The sequence below is a fragment of the Chrysemys picta genome, chromosome 16 (assembly GCF_011386835.1).
Source record: "Chrysemys picta bellii isolate R12L10 chromosome 16, ASM1138683v2, whole genome shotgun sequence".
NCBI classification, from domain to species: domain Eukaryota; kingdom Metazoa; phylum Chordata; order Testudines; family Emydidae; genus Chrysemys; species Chrysemys picta.
In genome coordinates this window covers 11,680,758-11,700,019 of record NC_088806.1, presented here as the reverse complement: position 1 = coordinate 11,700,019, position 19,262 = coordinate 11,680,758, and the positions used below count along the sequence as shown (strand labels likewise).

The window sequence follows — 19,262 nt, the reverse complement described above, 5'->3', positions numbered from 1 at the left end:
TTCCGTGTAACCTTGTGGCAGTCTGGTCCAGGTATACTGCAGGCCCTGAAAAGTAAAGGCAAACAGATACTGGCTTTCTGGGTGAATGGGGCTGGAGAAAAAGGCTGAGCATAAATCTACTACTGTGAAGTAGGTAGCAGAGGGGGGGATGCACGAGAGAATGGTTGCAGGGTTGGGCACAACCGGGAACAGGGGGTGCACTACTGCATTTACAGCTCTCAGGTCCTGAACAAAACGCCATTTCCCTGTACCCGGTTTTCGGACAGGTAGGATTGGGGTATTACATTCACTACTAGTTTGAACAATAACCCCCTGTTGAATCAGGGAGACCAAAACTGGCCTGATCCCTTTCTAAAGCTGCAGGGGAGGGTATTGTGGGATTCTGGGAAGGGGCTTAGTCAGGTCTAACCGAATTTTGACAGGCTGTGCCGATTCTATACAGCCCACTTGATTTGGATGTTCCTCCCACAAAGCTGGGGGAACTTGGGCCAATATTTCCTTTTGAACCGGGGAGAGATCTGGGCCTGTTGTTTTGTCGGGGGAGTGTGCCTTCAGGACCCCCAAGACCTTGTGCTGTGCTGCCTCTGGAGCCTCCAGGAACACCCCTTTAGGAGTACAGAAGATAGAACAGTTTAATTTACATAACAGATCCCTTCCCAGGAGGTTGACGGGGGAACAAGGGCTGAGGAAAATGTTGTTTTGTCAAAGGGCCTATTGATATCAACAATGGGGTTGACACAGGATGGGGGATAGGGACACTACCGACCCCCACTACGTTAATAACTTCCCCAGATAAGGGAAGGGAGGGGAATTCCTCCACTCGCAGTGTGGACCGAGAAGCTCCGATGTCCACTAAGCACTTTACCAGGGTTTTGTTAATGGTGCAGGTAACATAAGGGCCAGATAGATCCAAGGGGATAACTGGGGCAATAAGGTCACATAAGGTCTCATGGCTGTCCTATCTATAGTCCACCTGTGCGGGTGGTTGGGGTGCAGCCAACGGGCCCTCCCACTGTGCGGCGTGGGCCCTTCCTTGCTCTCTCTAGTCCCATCGATTTCGATGGGGGCAGGCCCTTTTGATGTGTCCCTCCTCTCCACATCCATAGCAGTAAAAGGCTGGCGGGCGTCCGGTGGCTCCACCTGTTCGTGTCATAGCCGCAAAGGGTATTTCTCCCCTGGTGTTTCCTTCCCCATACCTATAGGGTCAATTGGGTTCCTTCCCATTGTACGATTTCCTTTCCTTGTATCTTGGGGTTTAAATTATTGATTTGGAGAGCCATTAGGTGGGTCTCCGCTTCTTCCCTTTTTTTCTCGCTTTGGTGGTAATAATGTTGGGCTGCAGCTAGGATTTCCTTTAAACCCTTTCCTTCCCAACCCACTAGACCCAGGGGTAATTGTTCACTAATTTTTGGGCGGAGACCCTGGACAAAAACAGCCACGATAGCTTGCTCTGCTTGGGTTTCAGTGTTATTAATGCCCGAGTATTTTTCAAAGACCAATTTTAACCGGTCCAAATAATCAGCAGGTTTATAACAAAGGTTACTTTGTTTGCAAGTATTTATTTTAGTCCAATCGGCCTTTGTTGGGCAGGCCTTAAGAATGGCTTCTAACAATTTTCCCCTCATCTCGTTAATTGTTCTCTATCTGGCTCCACTTTGTCTATCCACTCCATTGTTTCACAAAGATGCCTCTGTGTTTCCCTGGGCATTACGCTTCTCAGGAATTGGTCTAGGTCTCCCATAGTGGGATTATAACAATTTATAACAACCTCCAACTCCTCTTTAAAGTGGAGAGGGTCATCCCAAATTTTTGGGAATTTAAGGCCCAGAGTGCACATATCTTTTGGGCTCCAAGGGGTATGGACCTCCGTTACCCCACCGTCCAGTGCAGGGAGTTGTCTTAAGGGAAAATTTCTTACCTCATGGGAGGTCCCAATTTTCCCATCTGGGCTGGTTTTGAGCTTCCGTACAAGCTCCCTTCGAGCCTTACTTACATCTCCTAACATATCCTCCTCCATTTCTCCAAATTTACTGGGGCGGACTTCTTCCCCCCCCCTTTTAATTTGTCCCAGCGGGCCACTTGCTGCCTAGTATGGTAGGCTGGGCCAGGAGATATGCGCAGCATCTCAGCCAACTGGTCTGCCTGGTCGAAGATGCGGTGCATACATTTCTCCAATTCCCCAAATGGGGAACTTGGAGAGGATACTAAGGGCATTATAGATTCCGTGGGGGAAGAGGGAGCGGGCTGCTGTCTGCTCGCCTCGTCCTCATCCTCGAAGCCCGCCCCTCCACAGTGGGGAACTTGCTGTGGCTGCTCCCGCTCTGGTTGCCCCTGGGGTACCCGGGCTTGCCTAGGCGGTCTCCCATGATCCAAATAAAAATCTTTGGGGGTTGGTTAAAGGGAGGGGTTACCGTCGGGGCCCGAGGAGCTGAGGGTATTTGTCTAACGGGGAAAGAAGGGGCAGGCAGGGGAGTTAAGGGTTTAGATTGAACTTCCTTCAGTTGTTTTTTTGCTTCTTCTAATTGGGCCTTAACCTTCTCATGGGAGTTATTTAGACTTCGTTGAATGGACTCTCAACGTCGCTTTTCCATTTCCCCATACCAATTAAAAAATGCATCCTACTGGGTTTGATTTGCCTTGTAAACTAATAAGGCGCCCCAAAGGTGCAAAATGTTTTTAAAATCAAAAGTCCCTTCCTCCAGGAACTGCAAACTTGGATTATCCCTTGTGTTCCAATTCCACTCCTTTAAAATTTTGCAGGTCAGGGGCCCATAGTTGGAATACATATACGTGTCCGGAGTATCGTTTTCCGGTGCTGGGACCTGCTTGGACTGTGAGGTTCCCATGGTCAGATGGCTTTGCCTCAACACTCCCTAAACGATCAAACAAGACAGTATTATGGTGATAAACCCCGTATTGCCTAACTGTTCAGTGAATATTATGGCGTTAAATCAATTAAGCAGACCCAGCCGCTCATAAACAAGGAATGGCGATTCTTTTCCCTTCACCCGGCCCCACCCCAAGCCCGACATACTTGCAGTGCCTCTGTCAGTGCCGGGCGTAGCGATCCGGCCAGAGATGGCACAATCAGAGTTCTCTCACTGAGGCACAGGTGAGCAGATAAACAAGCAGAACCAGTCACTCGTAAACAACGAGTGGATCTCCCCTTTCCCCCTCCCCCCCCAGGGCTCTACATCAAGCCCGGCAGACCTGTAGTGCCTCTGTCGGTACCAGATGAGGCACCCCAGCCGGGGATGACCCGAAAGGCCTGATTCACCTTAATTCTATATCCATATAGTGAATTAGATCTGGACAATGCAACCCCCCCCCTCTTTTTCCGTGAGTGAGGGTTAAGTACTTAATGAAGCAATTTGCTAGAAAAAAAACACTTCCTGACTATTAAAAGCAATATTTCTCTAAATCCTAGCCACTAGAACACTGCGGTAAGCCTCGGTCTCTTTTACAGGCGAGGCCATCTCCTCAAGCCTCCTTTACAGGCGAGGCCAACTCCCCAAGCCTCCTTTTCCAGGGGAGGCCAACTCCTCAACATTCACACCAATGGGGAGGATTTATAAGGGAGGTCTTCGCACACCCCCCTTCCAGCAAAGAGCACCGGCCCATCTTTTAAAGGAACGGGGTAGGATACCCTATTGCATCCGGTACGGTGGGCGATTTCCAGGGACTTCCCCTCTCTCCGAGCAAGGGGAGGGAGTCCACGGCTCCAAAAGGAAGATCTGCAAACTTCAAAAGGAAGATCTGGGGTAAGGTTTTGGTCGTAGGTCAACCACACAGAAAGGTCAGGAAAGGCGCAGTCCCCGCACACCCCTCCCCCATCAGAGAGCACGGGCCCGCCTTCAAGAGAACAGGATGGGTTACTCTACTTCCTAGGAGTACGTGGGCGATTTCCCGGGGCTCCCTGCTCTCCGAGCAAGGAGGGGCTCCTCAGCACTTCAAGGGAAACGGGTGGGATCACCTTACGGGCCACAATCACACAGCACATCTAATTCGGGACTTCATTATGGCATTCTGTCACACTGCCAGCCTATTGCTGGTGGGAACCCTGCCAACCCCTCTCGGCTGCTCCGGGACTCCCTGGATGCCCAGCTTACTTCACAGTAGGGATCCAGGGATTCCTTGGATTTCTGCCCCACCCACTGTAGGATCCACCTTTTCCCAGGGTCACCCAGCAGCTGATCAATCGTCCTCCAGGGGGACCAGTCCCCGAAGGCCGAGCCACACGAAGCAGCTGACTAACACAAAGTAGGAAGCTATAAAAGCAAAGCACAGGAGCTTGGCGTACTCCTTGTTCTCGCCGGGTCTCATCACATAATAAACAAATTCCCTGTCCTCAGGGGGGCCAAACGACTTCCCCGTTCTCATCGGGATCAGAAATCTTAATCTACACTTCCTCACGCTGTCCTTGCACAGCTCCTCCCTTAATAGGACAGTGAGCTATGCCCGTACGTAGGTAGAAAGCATCAAATGCTTCCCTGTCAGTTTGTCTATCCCTAGTCCTCGGGCCTTTCCACCCGAGTTGCAGCAGCCACCCTGGAATCAGTGACGGTTTCCTTTATGTCCTGGGGAGACCACCCAGCCTATTCACCCTCTGTTCCTGCCTGAATAATCGTCGTCTGAAACTTGTTTTTATACTGGGTTGGCACTCTAAAAGTGTTTAACTGCCAAACGGATGTCCCAGTAATTTCACCGAGGCTGTCCCAAGGAAACCGTTGGGTCTAAGACCCTCGTGTACACATAACACAAAACAGACAGTTCCCAACGCCCCCCCAGGCTTATAGCCTAAGTAAACAATGATAGAGATAGCGCAGCATGATGCAAGAGATTAAACAGCAGCCTGCCAAGTAAGTGTGCCAGCAGAGCAATCATCAGTCAATTGAGTCTGTTTTAGCAAAGTTCAGATCACAGCGTACCCACCCCGAGCCAGAGCCTACAGGCAACTTCCCACCGAAGCCCAAATAGAGACAATGGTATCTTACCTGGCACCTGGGGTCAGTGTGGAAGCGGCCTGCGGTCCTCCTGCCCGGAGAGATATCGAGTGATCCCGAATGAGTCCCCAAATTGTCGTGGAAAAAGTCACCCACGCATTGATTTTAGTTCACAGACTCAAGCCTGAGGCCACTTTATTGCAATACGTACCAACGCGTTGGGGTAACAGTCCGAAAACTGTCATACCTAGCAGCAGCTCGCAGGCTGCTTTATTCTATCAAACCACAAGCATAGAACAAATAATACATCATTTATGCGAAAATAAGAGTAGGGGTCTGTCCCTTTTTCCCCGGTAGCTTCCTCATTATTTACGAGAATTGTGTGCCTATTGGGTGGGGGGTTTCTTGGTGGTTTTGACATGGATGGTACTTGGCACCAGCGGGGGTGTTGTTTTTTGTCAGGGTATATATTGTTTTCCCGGGGGGGACTGGGGGTTTATTACAGGATGCCCAAAGATGATATATGATTGGCTGGTGGAAGGTAGCTGGAGGAGTTGGCCTTTACTAGAAGCAATTGCTTCATATAAGCCGTTACTATGTTTCATCAGCAAGCAGTTATCATGTCTTTTTATCTATAAGCGGTTATCACATTGCTAAGGCCTTTCACGTGACTTCCTCCCCTTCCTCCTCAGATCATAGCCCATGACCCTATTTGGCAGAGAATTGCACAGCTTAACTTTGTTCAGGTTCTGGCCTGTACTGTTTTATGTAAAGGCCGTCTGTGCAGTCAGCTTTTGTCAGAGGGCCTGAATTTGGGCCTTCGGTTTTACTCTGGCTGTCATTAAAAAGGCTACCTAGTTCTTTTTCCCGACAAGTGTAACAGAGAGAGATTGCCACTGGGAGGGTTTCACCATGTGTCAGAGGGTTACACCCTGGTGGGAGTGGGCTAGGCATGTACTGGAATAAGGTCACTCTGCTTCGCAGTGTGGCAGAACCTAGAATGTCCATTAGCAGGGAAAAATCTGGGGGAGGAATCGGCTTGTGGAATGGACAAAAGCCCCATCTGAATTCTCACAAATTGGCCTTCTCTCCCTGGCAGGCTACAGAATAACGTCCACGTTTCGCTCCAGATCATCCCCTCCTCCCAGGGGGAAGGAAATGACTGCAATGGAGCTGGCTCAGGTAAGGGATTATCAGGGAGCTGGTGATGGGTTCTGCTTGGAGAGAGAGGAGCAGTAAAGGCATAGGAGGGTGGGTGCTGCTAGAGGAGGTGGGAGATAGGAACTATCTAGGGTGGAGAAAGGGAGGGGACAGGACGTGACAAACTTGCTGAGACTTGTTCAATCTTGGGTGTAATGGGTTGTCACCCCGGTGTGCAGTCTGGGGGGCTTCTGGGAACCGCTGTGCCCTCTAACCCTGAGCCTGGGCTGGCCCTTCTCACACTGCTTTGCTGGAGATTCAGCCAGCCTCTCCAGGCCTTCTTATCACCCAACAGGACAGCAGGTGGCGCCATACACTCAGTTAAGCTACCTGAGTGCTTTACCTAAGCCACTCAAGGACAGACAGAAAACAACCACCAATTTCCCAGCGATAAGTGATAGCAAATAGATCAAAGCAGATTACTTGGCAAATAACCAGAAACTCAAACTGAGCCTAGCATACTAGATAAGAGGTGGGTAAATTATTGCCCGCAGACCACATCCAGCCCACAGGACCCTCCTGCCCAGCCCCTGAGCTCCTGGTCCCTCCCCTCCTCTTCCCCCTCCGCGGCAGCCACAGCTTGCCCCACCACTGGCACAATGCTCTGGGCGGTGGGGCTGCGAGCTCCTGGGGCAGTGCCACTGCAGAGCCCAGCCTGAACCGGTGCTGCGTGGTATGTGGCTGTAGTGCTGCCAGCCACCGGTGCTCCAGGAATGGTAAGAGGGCAGGAAGCGGAGGGGTTGTATAGAGGGCAGGGGAGTTCGGGATGGTGGTCAGGAGGTGGGGGTGCGGATAGGGGTCAGGGAGGGTGGCAGGGCCACTCAGAGAGGGGGCAAGTGGGGCAGTTTGCCCCGGGCCCTGCGGGAGCCCCCACAAGAATATAGTATTCTATAGTATTGCAACTTATTTTTGTGGAAGGGGCCCTCGAAATTGCTTTGCCCCAGGCCTCCTGAATCCTAACCGGCCCTCCATACCATTTCCAAAACCCGATGCGACGCTCAGGTCAAAAAGTTTTCCCGCCCCTTTACTAGCTGCATAGAATTTGAATGAGCAGTTTCTCACCCTGACTGATGATTGAAGCAGTCCACAAGCACATCCCCCAGTTTAGTCTTTGTTCCTCAGGTGCTTCCAGGAGTTCTCGTGTCTGAGGAATGAGGCCAAGAGATGATGTCACACCCCACCTTATGTAGCTTTTCCATATGGTAGAAACCCTTTGTTCCAAACTCAGTTCCCAGTCCAGTTTGTGGAAAAATACAGGTACCTAAATGGAGTTCAGTGTCATGTGGTCTGGTCACATGACCTAGCATGCCCTCCTGAGTCATAGTAGCCATGACTCATAGGCTGGCTGGAGCATTCACAGGAAGGGGAAGCTCTTCCACGGTCCATTGTCTTTGTTGATGAGCCATCAGCACTTTCTGACTTCTTCATTGTTGTACCTGAAAGGCTAGTTGTGGGTGTTACCCAGAGTAAGCACACTTGAAATACAGATACATAGTCAATATCCATAACTTCAGATACAAACATGATCCATGCACACAAATAGAATAATCCTATTCAGGAAATTATAACTTTTCCAATGACCCTGCACATGACGTATCTTGCACAAAATACCTCATAATTATGCCCTAATCATATTATAATCCTACTACTATGCTGAATATGGGGTGTAGTGTGAGATAGGTCTTAATTTCAAGGCACAGGAGTTGGGAATGGAACTTCCCCTCTTTGTGGAACAGGAAATAACCCCCCAGCCAGGGCTGGGAAAACTTCCCAGACTCCCAGTGCTGGAGCCTGAATCTACTGACACTTTATTAGTTACCACCACCCCCAATCTTTGTGGCAACTGCAAACCTTATCAGTGATGATTTTATATTCTCTTCTAGGTCATTGATAAGAATGGCACAGGGCCAAGAACCAATCCTTGCGGGAACCCGCTAGCAAGAAATCCACTCGACCATGGTTCCCCATTTAAAATCACAGTTTTTAATCTATTTAATGTATGCCATGTGTATTTTGTATCTTTCTAGTTTTCTAGTCAAAATATTGTGCTGAACCAACTCATATGCCTTACAGAAGTCTAGGTATATTACATCAGTACTATTAGCTGCAACCAAACTTTTGATCTCATCCAATAAGGATATCCAATTAGTTTGATAGGATCTATTGTGTCTAAACCTTTGTTAATGGGTACTAATTATATTACCCCCTGTGAGGGTTTAACCCCTGCGTCACAGGGCAGCACGGCCTAGTGGCCAGACTCCCGGAAATCAGCCCTCGTCACAGGGCAGCACAGCCTAGTGGCCAGAGTCCCTGGTAATTAGCCCTCGTCACAGGGCAGTATGGCGTTGTTACTGACTCAGCGGGGGGGTCCTACCGAAACACTTTGAGGCTTACCGGGGTCGAGATACCAGTCCGTCACTCCACCTGGGTCGCTTCCGTTGGAGTCTCCCACAGGTGTCCTGGTTCTCCGTGAATCTCGGGGTCTGTTGCCTCCTCTGGTTCCTCCCGCAGTGGGGCTTCGCACCACCCTGGAGAGGCCTCGGTTCCCGGTAGCTTCAATAGTGCGTTCTGGTCCTTGGCCGGAGCTCTCCCTATACGTGCTTCTCCTGCAGCCACCAGCCCAGACTGAGCTGAGTTCCCTCTTTTTATACTCCCTGAGCATTTGGAGCATGCTCAGTATGAGCAGGGCGGGACTTCCGCCAACAGAGCTACTTGTCTGGCGCTGCCGGGGATAGTGTGGGGCGGGGCTGCCCTGTCACCCCCCCCTTAATTCTTTATTAATGAAATTCAGTATCGGCTGCTCCATTCTCTTGCCCAGTATCAATTTCAGACTAACACTCTTGTAATTAGATAGGTCATCTCTTTTACACTTTTCAAATATTGGCACAGCATTAGCTTTATTCCTGTCTTATGGAATTTCCCCAGGGTTCCAAGTCCTAATTAAAATCAACACTAACAGTCCATCATGCTCCTCCACCAGCTCTTTCAAAACTCTTGTTATCTGGACCCACTGATTTAAACACATCTAACTTTAATAGATGGTGTTTAAGGTTGTCGTGAGTTACTGTTGGAATGGAAAGGCTGTCGGCGTCAACATCTTATGATAATAGTTACATCATCTGTTTTTCTCCAAATCCAGGAGAGAAATATTTATTGAACACTTTTACCTCTTCTGCATTATTTTTGATAATTCTACCATTCTTCTTCGAGTGCTTGCTCATATCCATTCCATTAGGTGTGCGCGCGCCGCGTGCACGATCGTCGGAAAATTTTCTACCCTAGCAACACCGGCGGGTCGGCTGTGGAGCCCCCTAGAGTGGCGCCTTCATGGCGCTGAATATATACCCCAGCCGACCCGGCGCCCCCTCAGTTCCTTCTTACCGCCCCTGACGGTCGTTGGAACTGTGGAGCGCGGCATAGCTGTTCTCCACTCTCCCTAGCTTAGTTAGTTATTCACAGTTATAGTTATAGTTCTAGTTGTTTATAGTTAAATAGTTTTTAAAAAATTGTTCATTTGTTCTAGTTGTTATAATAATTCAGGGGATTAAGGGGGTTGTCTCCCCCTTTCTCCCCCGGCCGCGGGGCCGGGCTCATGCCCAACGCTCCCGGCTTCAAGCAGTGCGCCTCCTGCGCTAAGCCTATGCCCACGAGCGACCCGCACAACTCCTGTCTGAAGTGCCTGGGAGAGTCCCATCAAACAGATAAGTGCAAGATCTGTAAGGCCTTCAGACCAAGGACCAAGAAGGAGCGGGACTTTCGGCTCCGGCAACTCCTTATGGAGGCGGCACTTAGTCCGGACGCTCCATCAACGAGTCAGGCCCCGGCACCTAGCACCTCGGTGCGCAGTGCCCCGGCGGCACCGGCCATGCCGACCACGCGAGTGGCGTCGGACAAGCCTCCCCGGCACCGGACCTCGTCGGCACCGCAAGCACAACAAGTGCCTCGGTGCCGGTCATTATCCCCGGGGCATAAAAAATCCCATAAGACGGGGACCTCCGTGCCGAAGACGCCGGCTCCCCCAGTGCCGGGGGTAGAGCCGCGTCCGCCTGTGGAGCGAGATCGGCATACCCCCCTCAGGGGCAAGCCGAGGAACAGGACTTGGGCCATTGGCAGGAGATAACAGAGGACCATACTCATGGCCCATCTCACTGGTCGTTCTGGACCCCGTGGGCGTACCATCAGGCGCAAGGGGCTCCAATAGCTTCGACCTCTCGCTCGGGCCACTCCGTTAGAAGGGCCCCGGAGTCCACCATCTCTCGGCCTCCGCCAGGGGGCATGGAGGCTTCCGTGTCCGCACCACCTGATGTCCTGGACCCAAGCGCAGGTGATGCTCCGGCCCAGGAGCAGGGAGACCAGGACCCTCCCTTGGATCCTGTACCACCGGAGGCATCTTCCTCTTCCTCTCCGGATGAGGCAGTGGCGGGCACATCGTGCCCAGGTCCACCTCCAATAGATCTTCGGGCTCACCAGGATCTCCTGCGTAGGGTGGCCCGTAATATGGACCTGCAGGCGGAGGAGATAGTGGAGGTGCAGGACCCCATCGTGAATATCCTCGCAGCGGATGCCCCATCGAGGGTGGCGTTACCCCTGATCCGCACGATACAAGCAAATGCAACTACGATATGGCAAACTCCTGCCTCTATCCCGCCCACAGCGAGAGGGGTGGAAAGGAAATACTTTGTTCCTTCCAAAGACTACGGGTACTTGTATACCCACCCCCAGCCGTGTTCACTGGTGGTGGCATCAGTGAACGCAAGGGAGCGCCACGGTCAGCAGGCCGCAGCGCCCAAATCGAAGGAGGCTAAGCGCCTCGATTTGTTTGGCCGTAAAGTTTATTCAGCCGGAGGGCTGCAACTTAGAGCGGCTAACCAGCAGGCGCTCTTGAGCCGCTACAACTTTAACTCCTGGAACTCTATGGGGAAGTTCAAGGAATTGGTTCCCCAAGAGTCCAGGGAGGAGTTTGGAGCCCTGGTAGAGGAGGGTAAGAAGGTGGCTCGGACCTCCTTACAGGCCTCCTTGGACATAGCGGACTCTGCTGCGAGAACCCTGGCCTCAGGTATCGCTATGCGGAGGGTCTCCTGGTGTGACGGGTTGGATCACAGAAACCCCCTTGGGAACTGCCACCCAATGTGCAAAGACTACCCCTGCTTCTGTTTTCCCTGCCAGCTCAGGACTCCAGCACCCTGTCTTGCTGAGCCAGACACTCCTGTCTGGCTCCAGACACAGACCCAGGGTCTGAATCACTTGTCCCAAAGCTGCAAGTTTACCTGAAAACAGCTCGCAGTAGCGTGCTTGTCTTTAGCACTCAGATGCCCAACTCCCAATGGGGTCTAAACCCAGATAAATCCGTTTTACCCTGTATAAAGCTTATGCAGGGCAAACTCATAAATTGTTCGCCCTCTATAACACTGATAGAGAGATATGCACAGTTGTTTGCTCCCCCAGGTATTAATACATACTCTGAGTAAATTACTAAATAAAAAGTGATTTTATTAAATACAGACAGTAGGATCTAAGTGGTTCAAAGTAGTAACAGACAGAACAAAGTAAGTCACCAAGCAAAATAAAATAAAATGCGCAAATCTATGCCTAATCAAACTAAATACAGATAATCTCACCCTCAGAGATGTTTCAGTAAGTTTTTCTCAGACTGGACACCTTCCAGGCCTGGGCACAATTCTTTCCCCTGGTACAGCTCTTGTTGCAGCTCAGGTGGTAGCTAGGGGATTCTTCATGATGGCTTCTCCTTCTCTGTTCTCTTCCCCCCTTTATATATCTTTTGCATAAGGCGGGAACTCTTTGTCTCTCTGGGTTTCCACCCCCCCTCACTGGAAAAGCACCAGGTTAAAGATGGATTCCAGTTCAGGTGACATGATCACATGTCACTGCAAGACTTCATTACTCACTTGCCAGCACACACATATACAGGAAGACTCACAGGTAAATACAGCCATCTGCAGACAATGGGAGTCATCAAGATTCCAAACCATCATTAATGGTCCACACTTTACACAATTACAATAGGCCCTCAGAGTTACATTTTATATTTCTAGTTTTAGATACAAGAGTGGTACATTTATACAAATCAGATGATCACACTTAGTAGATTATAAGCTTTGTAATGATACCTTACAAGAGACCTTTTGCGTGAGGCATATCCCAGTTACTTACATTCACTTATTACCGTATTTTCTCTAAAACTATCTCAGTTACATTATATTGACTTATTATCAAGTTTTTATAAAACCATATAGACTGCACAACGTCACACCTGGCTCCAGGTTTCGGGTTTGCCTCAGGAACTGCAGCAAACCCTGCAGGATCTGCCCTTCGAAGGACAGGGGTTGTTCTCGGAGAAGACGGACTCTCGCCTACAGAGCCTCAAGGACTCCAGGACAATCATGCGTTCCCTGGGGATGCATGTTGCGGGCCCTCAGCGCAGGCCATTTAGGCCTCAGCCTCAGCCTCAGCGCTTCTACCCCCCCCCCCACCTCGTCAGAGACAGGACTCGGCCCGGAGGCGAGGGCGAGGTGGTACAAGAAGGTGGACCGGCCCTCAACCCGGTCAGAACCAGGGGCCACCTAGACTACCTTCAGGCCCCAGGCAGAACTTTTGAAGGTGCGGTCGAGGACGGCGCCCCAGTCATCCCCCAGGATCCAGCCCCCTCCTTTCGGGATCGCCTTTCCCATTTCCACCGTGCTTGGTCCCTTATAACTTCGGACCGTTGGGTCCTTCGCACGGTGGACAGGGGATACGCTATCCAGTTTTCTTCAATCCCCCCCCTCCTCCCCCCCTTCCCCGTCCCTCTTCAGGGACCCTTCTCACGAGCAACTTCTTATACAGGAAGTTTCCACGCTCCTTGCTATGGGGGCCATAGAGGAGGTTCCAGTGGAGTTAAGGGGCAGGAGATTTTATTCCCGTTACTTCCTCATTCCCAAGTCCAAAGGAGGTCTGCGACCCATCTTGGACTTGCGCGGACTCAACAAATTCGTAGTAAAGTTGAAGTTCCGCATGGTCTCTTTGGGGGCCATTATCCCTTCCCTCGATCCTGGAGACTGGTTCGCCGCCCTTGACATGAAAGACGCATACTTTCATATTGCAATCTACCCGCCTCACAGACGCTTCCTGCGATTCGTGGTAAGCAAGGTGCACTACCAATTTGCAGTCCTTCCCTTCGGCTTATCTTCGGCCCCAAGAGTGTTCACGAAATGTATGGCTGTCGTGGCAGCGTACCTTCGTCGGCAAGGGATACAGGTGTTCCCGTACCTAGACGACTGGCTGGTACGCGGTCGCACCAAAGAGCAAGTTCGAGCTCACGTCCACATAATAGTGCACACATTCAACGAGTTGGGCATCCTACTCAACAAGGACAAATCCACTCTAGAACCTACCCAGAGAATAGAATTCATCGGCGCAGTTCTAGACTCCAGACGTGCACAAGCCATCCTGCCAGACAACCGCTTTTGCACCATCACGAGCCTCATTCAAGGGCTCAAGGCCTTCCCAACTACCACGGTGAGGTCGTGCCTTACCCTGCTGGGTCACATGGCTTCCTGCACGTACGTAACCAGGCACGCCAGACTTCGGCTTCGCCCACTCCAGACCTGGGTGTCATCAATATACCGCCCACATCGGGACAGCCTGAACATGGTGGTCACGGTCCCGAACTCGGTCCTGACCTCCCTCACCTGGTGGCTAGATCACAATGTGGTTTGCGAGGGGATGCCATTTCACGCCCCACAACCCTCTCTGCACCTGGTCACAGACGCTTCATCTCTGGGTTGGGGCGCCCATCTCAACGAACACCATACCCAGGGCCTGTGGACTGCACCCCAGCTAGCCCTGCACATCAATGTTCGGGAACTGATGGCGGTGCGCCTGGCGTGCCAGGCATTTCGCAACCTCCTACGTGGCCGCTGTGTGTTAGTTCTTATCGACAACACCACGGCCATGTTTTACATCAACAAGCAAGGAGGAGCACGTTCGTCAATTCTGTGCCAAGAGGCCATTCGCCTGTGGGACTTCTGCATCGCCCACTCAATCCATCTCACGGCATCGTTCCTCCCTGGAGTCCAGAACACTTTAGCGGACAGACTCAGCAGGTCCTTTCAGACGCACGAGTGGTCTATCCGTCCGGACATCATACATTCCGTTTTCCAGAAGTGGGGGTTTTCCCAGATAGACCTGTTTGCATCTCGAGACAACAGGAAGTGCCACGTGTTCTGCTACCTCCAAGGTCGAGCTCCGGGCTCCCTCTCGGATGCGTTTCTCCTTCCCTGGAAAGACCACCTGTTTTATGCCTTCCCTCCGTTTCCTCTGGTCCACAAGGTACTGCTCAAATTACGCAGAGACCAGGCACAGGTAATTCTGGTCGCCCCAGCGTGGCCGAGACAACATTGGTACACCACACTGTTGGAACTCTCGGTTCAGACACCGATCCCGCTTCCATTATGTCCGGATCTCATCTCTCAGGACCACGGCCGCCTGCGTCACCCCGACCTGCAATCACTCCACCTCACGGCGTGGCTGCTCCATGGTTCACCCAGGCAGAGCAACAATGCTCGCACTCTGTCCAACAGATTCTGCTGAGCAGTAGGAAGCCCTCAACACGGACCACATACTTGGCCAAGTGGAAGCGGTTCTCCTGTTGGTGCGAACAACGAACCACGTCCCCGTTACAGGCACCTATTCCTCTCATTTTGGAATATCTCCTCTCCCTAAAACAGCAAGGGTTGGCGATATCTTCAATTAGAGTTCACCTGGCCGCTATATCAGCCTTTCACCCAGGAGAACTCACGTCCTCGGTATTCTCTAACCCGATGGTTGTTAGATTCCTCAAGGGCTTAGACCGGATGTACCCACAACAACGTCAGCCCGTTCCGACGTGGGACCTCAACCTGGTTCTCTCCAAGCTCACAGGTCCTCCATTCGAGCCACTGGCCACCTGTTCACTTTTGTACCTATCCTGGAAGACAGCCTTCCTCGTAGCCATCACCTCAGCAAGGCGCGTTTCTGAACTCAGGGCGCTTACATCCGAGCCCCCTTACACAGTTTTCCATAAGGATAAAGTGCAGCTTCGTCCACATCCTGCCTTTCTCCCTAAGGTGGTTTCTCCTTTTCATATCAACCAGGATATATTTCTCCCGGTCTTTCATCCTAAACCACATGCTACTCGCCAGGATCAACGTTTGCATTCTCTGGACGTACGCAGGGCCCTGGCTTTCTATATTGACCGCACAAGGCACTTTAGAAAGACGACGCAACTCTTCGTTGCAGTGGCCGACCGAATGAAAGGCTCACCGGTCTCCTCACAACGCCTATCCTCTTGGATTACGTCTTGCATCCGGACTTGCTATGACCTGGCAGGTGTCTCAGCTCCGCACCTCACCGCTCACTCCACAAGGGCCCAAGCTTCCTCGACTGCTTTCCTGGCGCAAGTTCCGATCCAGGACATTTGTAGAGCGGCGGTTTGGTCATCAGTCCACACGTTTACAGCTCACTATGCACTAGTGCAGCAGTCCAGGGACGATGCTGCCTTCGGATCAGCGGTTTTGCACACAGCAATGTCTCACTCCGACCCCACCACCTAAGTTGGGCTTGGGAGTCACCTAATGGAATGGATATGAGCAAGCACTCGAAGAAGAAAAGACGGTTACTCACCGTTGTAACTGTTGTTCTTCGAGATGTGTTGCTCATATCCATTCCAAACCCGCCCCCCTTCCCCACTGTCGGAGTAGCCGGCAAGAAGGAACTGAGGGGGCGCCGGGTCGGCTGGGGTATATATTCAGCGCCATGAAGGCGCCACACTAGGGGGCTCCACAGCCGACCCGCCGGTGTTGCTAGGGTAGAAAATTTTCCGACGATGGTGCACGCGGCGCGCGCACACCTAATGGAATGGATATGAGCAACACATATCGAAGAACAACAGTTACAACGGTGAGTAACCGTCTTTTTCCATCTAGTAATTTACCACTACCATTGTTAGGATTAATGTTGTACTTAATATACTTTTAAAAACTTCCTTCTTATTGTCATTGATTGATCATTGATTTCTGATAGCTTCCCTTACCCATTTTCTACAATTCTGACCTTCTAACTTATATTCTTTACTATTGACTTCCCCTTTCTTCCATATATTTTATTTGAAGAGTGTTGGGATTCCTAGCAGGGAGCCACCAGCAGGGTCCAGAGACAGCCCCATCTCCTATATCAATCTCTGGCTAGTAGGTATGTGATAAATGTGAAGACCCTGCCTCCGTCTGTCAGCTGGGAGACACAAAGGTTCTCTCTTCCTACCCTCTGATGCCTCCTGGCTGCTCTAGGCAAGGTGGGGTGGGACTCTGTTAACATGTGCCTCCCAGAGCTTCGATTCACCTGGTGCTGCTGTTCTGTGAATAGTGGGGTTGTGAGTGGGGCAGCAGGTACTGAGTGTTGGCCTCTTGCTCTTTCAGGGGCTGGTGACTTTCGAGGAGGTGGCTGTGTATTTCACAAGGGAAGAGTGGGCTCTGCTGCACCCCACTCAGAGAGCCTTCTACAGGGATGTTATGCAGGAGAACTATGAGACGGTGGTCTTACTGGGTAAGGATTCCCGTCCCCTCCGTTTTTTAGAAGCTGTGGGGTCTCTAAAGAACCTGAGTAGTAATAACTTTATACCTTTATTCATCATACAAGTTTTGACAAGTTTCCTTGTCCCCCTTTTTTTGCCTTATCTCCCACCCACAAGTATAATTTTTGGACATGTGCCTTTTTGGTGTTATCGGCCATTTTAAAATTGCATTTAATGTATCGTTATTGGATACATTAATATCTACATTAATAACTGTAACTTTCATGCCTTTTCCTCATTTTAAGAGGAAAATATGCTGCCTGTAGAATTCTAAATTAAGTAAATAGTGTAGGACTCATGCATGGCTTGTGTGATAATCAGATGACCTCCTCTTTTGATAGGAGAGCGTATAATGTTGACATTCAGGACCCCACAGGTGAAGGGAGAAGAGAGCTGTGGGAGGGGAGGAGAAGCGGGGGAGTAGATAATTCTGGGTTGCCAGGGCATAGGGAGGGTGTGTATAGGATTAGAGCTAAGAAGCAGCAGGGAGGGATGAGGTAGTGAGAGATGAGGAGGGAACACGAGAAGTTCCTAAGGTGCCGGGAGGTGGTGCCAGCTGAGAGTAATGGGACGAAGTAGAGAGGAGTGTGGTGGAAGGGCACCCAGGAAGTGGGCTGGGTGGGTATGTGGGAGGGAGGGAGGAGAGGTTTGGGGATCTAGAGCTTGGGGGATCCCAGACCTTTAACCCCGAATCCCTATCCAAGCGTTGTTGCTTTAGAGCCTACACTCCAGTTTTATTTCTGTTCAGTTTCACTTAATTGTACATATTCCCCTCCAAATATTATTATTATTTTAACTCTTGACCTCCCTCTCTCACTCATTACCCCTCTCCTCATATAACCTCCCCATCTCTATGCACAGCGACCCAGGCCACCGATCCTGAGTCCTTGCAGCATTCCTCCCTCCCATACCAGGGCCCCTACCCAGGCACAAATGGGCACTTTGTTCTTGATGTCACAGGGTGGTAGTGTAGCCTGTACGATTTTTACACCTATAAGATTATGTATTGGAGTACAACTTGTCCTTGTACAAGGCTAATCAAAGTTAATGGAGGAGATGAAATTTGGTGAAATACAGAACTTGATTTAATACAGACAATTATAATTGAAATCATAGGCAAAAATCAATATATATAACTATTAAGGTAAGTACAATAAAGAGGGTCTTGCACTATGCATACTTACAAATTATGGACACCATTGGAAACAAAAATGGAGGGGCAAGGGAGACCATCAGAAGGGAGGCCCTGCTTCAGTTTACACTGTCTCGGGGACGTGACAAAATGAAAAAATGCTAACTAGGAGAGGTATTTTATCCGCTTTCTTATGGTAATAGGATGGCTATATACCATATCTGCTCCTTTACTCTGATTACAATAATGTCAATAGCTGCCCCAAACCATTGAGAAGTCCATAATTAAGCATCAAGACTCATGATTTACATCACTTATTTATTAATAATTCCAATATATGAATGCGGTCCAACTGCTGAGATACTTCATAGCAACCTAATTGCTGAAACCTGCCCCAAACTTCCTTCTTTCAGAATCCTGTGGCGTATTGCATGTGTTTGTGGTTCCTCGTTAGTCTCTCAAAATTGGGGTGCAAAATATCTGACCTGGAATTTTCTCCTTAGGCCTATTCAGGTAAATCCCAGACTTCAGCATACCTACTCCCACAGAGCCTTAACCTAATATAAGACCCTTTATTGTAGCAAGGTAAGGCTATGTCTACACTACTGCGATAATTCAACCTATGCTGCACAACTCCAGCTACATGAATAACGTAGCTGGAGTCGATGTACCTTAGGTAGAGTTACCACAGGGTCTACTTACCTTACTCTTCTCATCAGGGTAGAGTATAGGGTTCGACTGCAGAGAGATCTGTAGTCGATTTGGTGGGTCTTTACTAGACCTGCTACATCGACCACTGGTGGATTGATCTCAGAGCTTTGATCCCGGCTGTAGTGTAGTACCTGCCCTTAATAACCCATTTATATATGATCACCGGCTTGTCCCTCCATGCATGTTCCAAGCTAATAAGCAATACTCTGATAATGCATCCGAAGAAGTGGGCTGTAGTCCACGAAAGCTTATGCTTTAATAAATTTGTTAGTCTCTAAGGTGCCACAGGTACTCCTGTTCTTTTTACTCTGATAATGACATTTTACCTCTAGCGTGTATAAAATTGCCCACAAGACATGAGACTAGGTCATAGATCATAAAATCAGGTTGGGGTCAGCAGGAGTGAGAGTTTGTAGAGAGTCTTGTCCCCCATCTGCAGCAGCCACAAGCTGTCTGCCCTCCAGGCTCCTTGGATCTTTGAGCCTGTCCCTCCTAGGTTGCGTGGCCCAGTTCTTGTTTCTTACATTGTCTTTTTCTGAAAGTATTAGAGGCTGTTGTTCCTGAATTTTAGTGTTTAATTCCCCAGCCTGCTCCACACACTGGGGGAGTTTAATTCTCCCTCCCATTACACCCGAGTCACTAGATTTCCTAATTTCCCCAAATGTGCTTT

At 50.3% G+C, this 19,262-nt stretch overlaps 1 protein-coding gene across 13 annotated transcripts in view; it reads left to right on the top strand.

Moving 5' to 3' along the window:
* LOC103307271 (zinc finger protein OZF-like) overlaps positions 1 to 19,262 on the top strand; it is a 95,144-nt gene that overhangs the window by 21,802 nt on the left and 54,080 nt on the right. For 2 of the 13 annotated variants that reach the window (XM_065569369.1, XM_065569372.1), the window contains exons 2-3: positions 6,043 to 6,125; positions 16,595 to 16,721. The exons of 2 other annotated variants lie outside the window; for them this stretch is intronic. In XM_065569369.1, the coding sequence (XP_065425441.1) occupies positions 6,102 to 6,125; positions 16,595 to 16,721 (151 nt within the window). In that variant the 5' untranslated portion in view covers positions 6,043 to 6,101. Of the gene's footprint in view, positions 1 to 2,760; positions 2,902 to 3,466; positions 3,762 to 6,042; positions 6,126 to 6,178; positions 7,401 to 16,594; positions 16,722 to 16,751; positions 18,395 to 19,262 lie in introns of those variants that run through there. 9 more of the 13 variants (XM_065569367.1, XM_065569365.1, XM_065569366.1 and 6 more) reach the window with 8 other exon arrangements.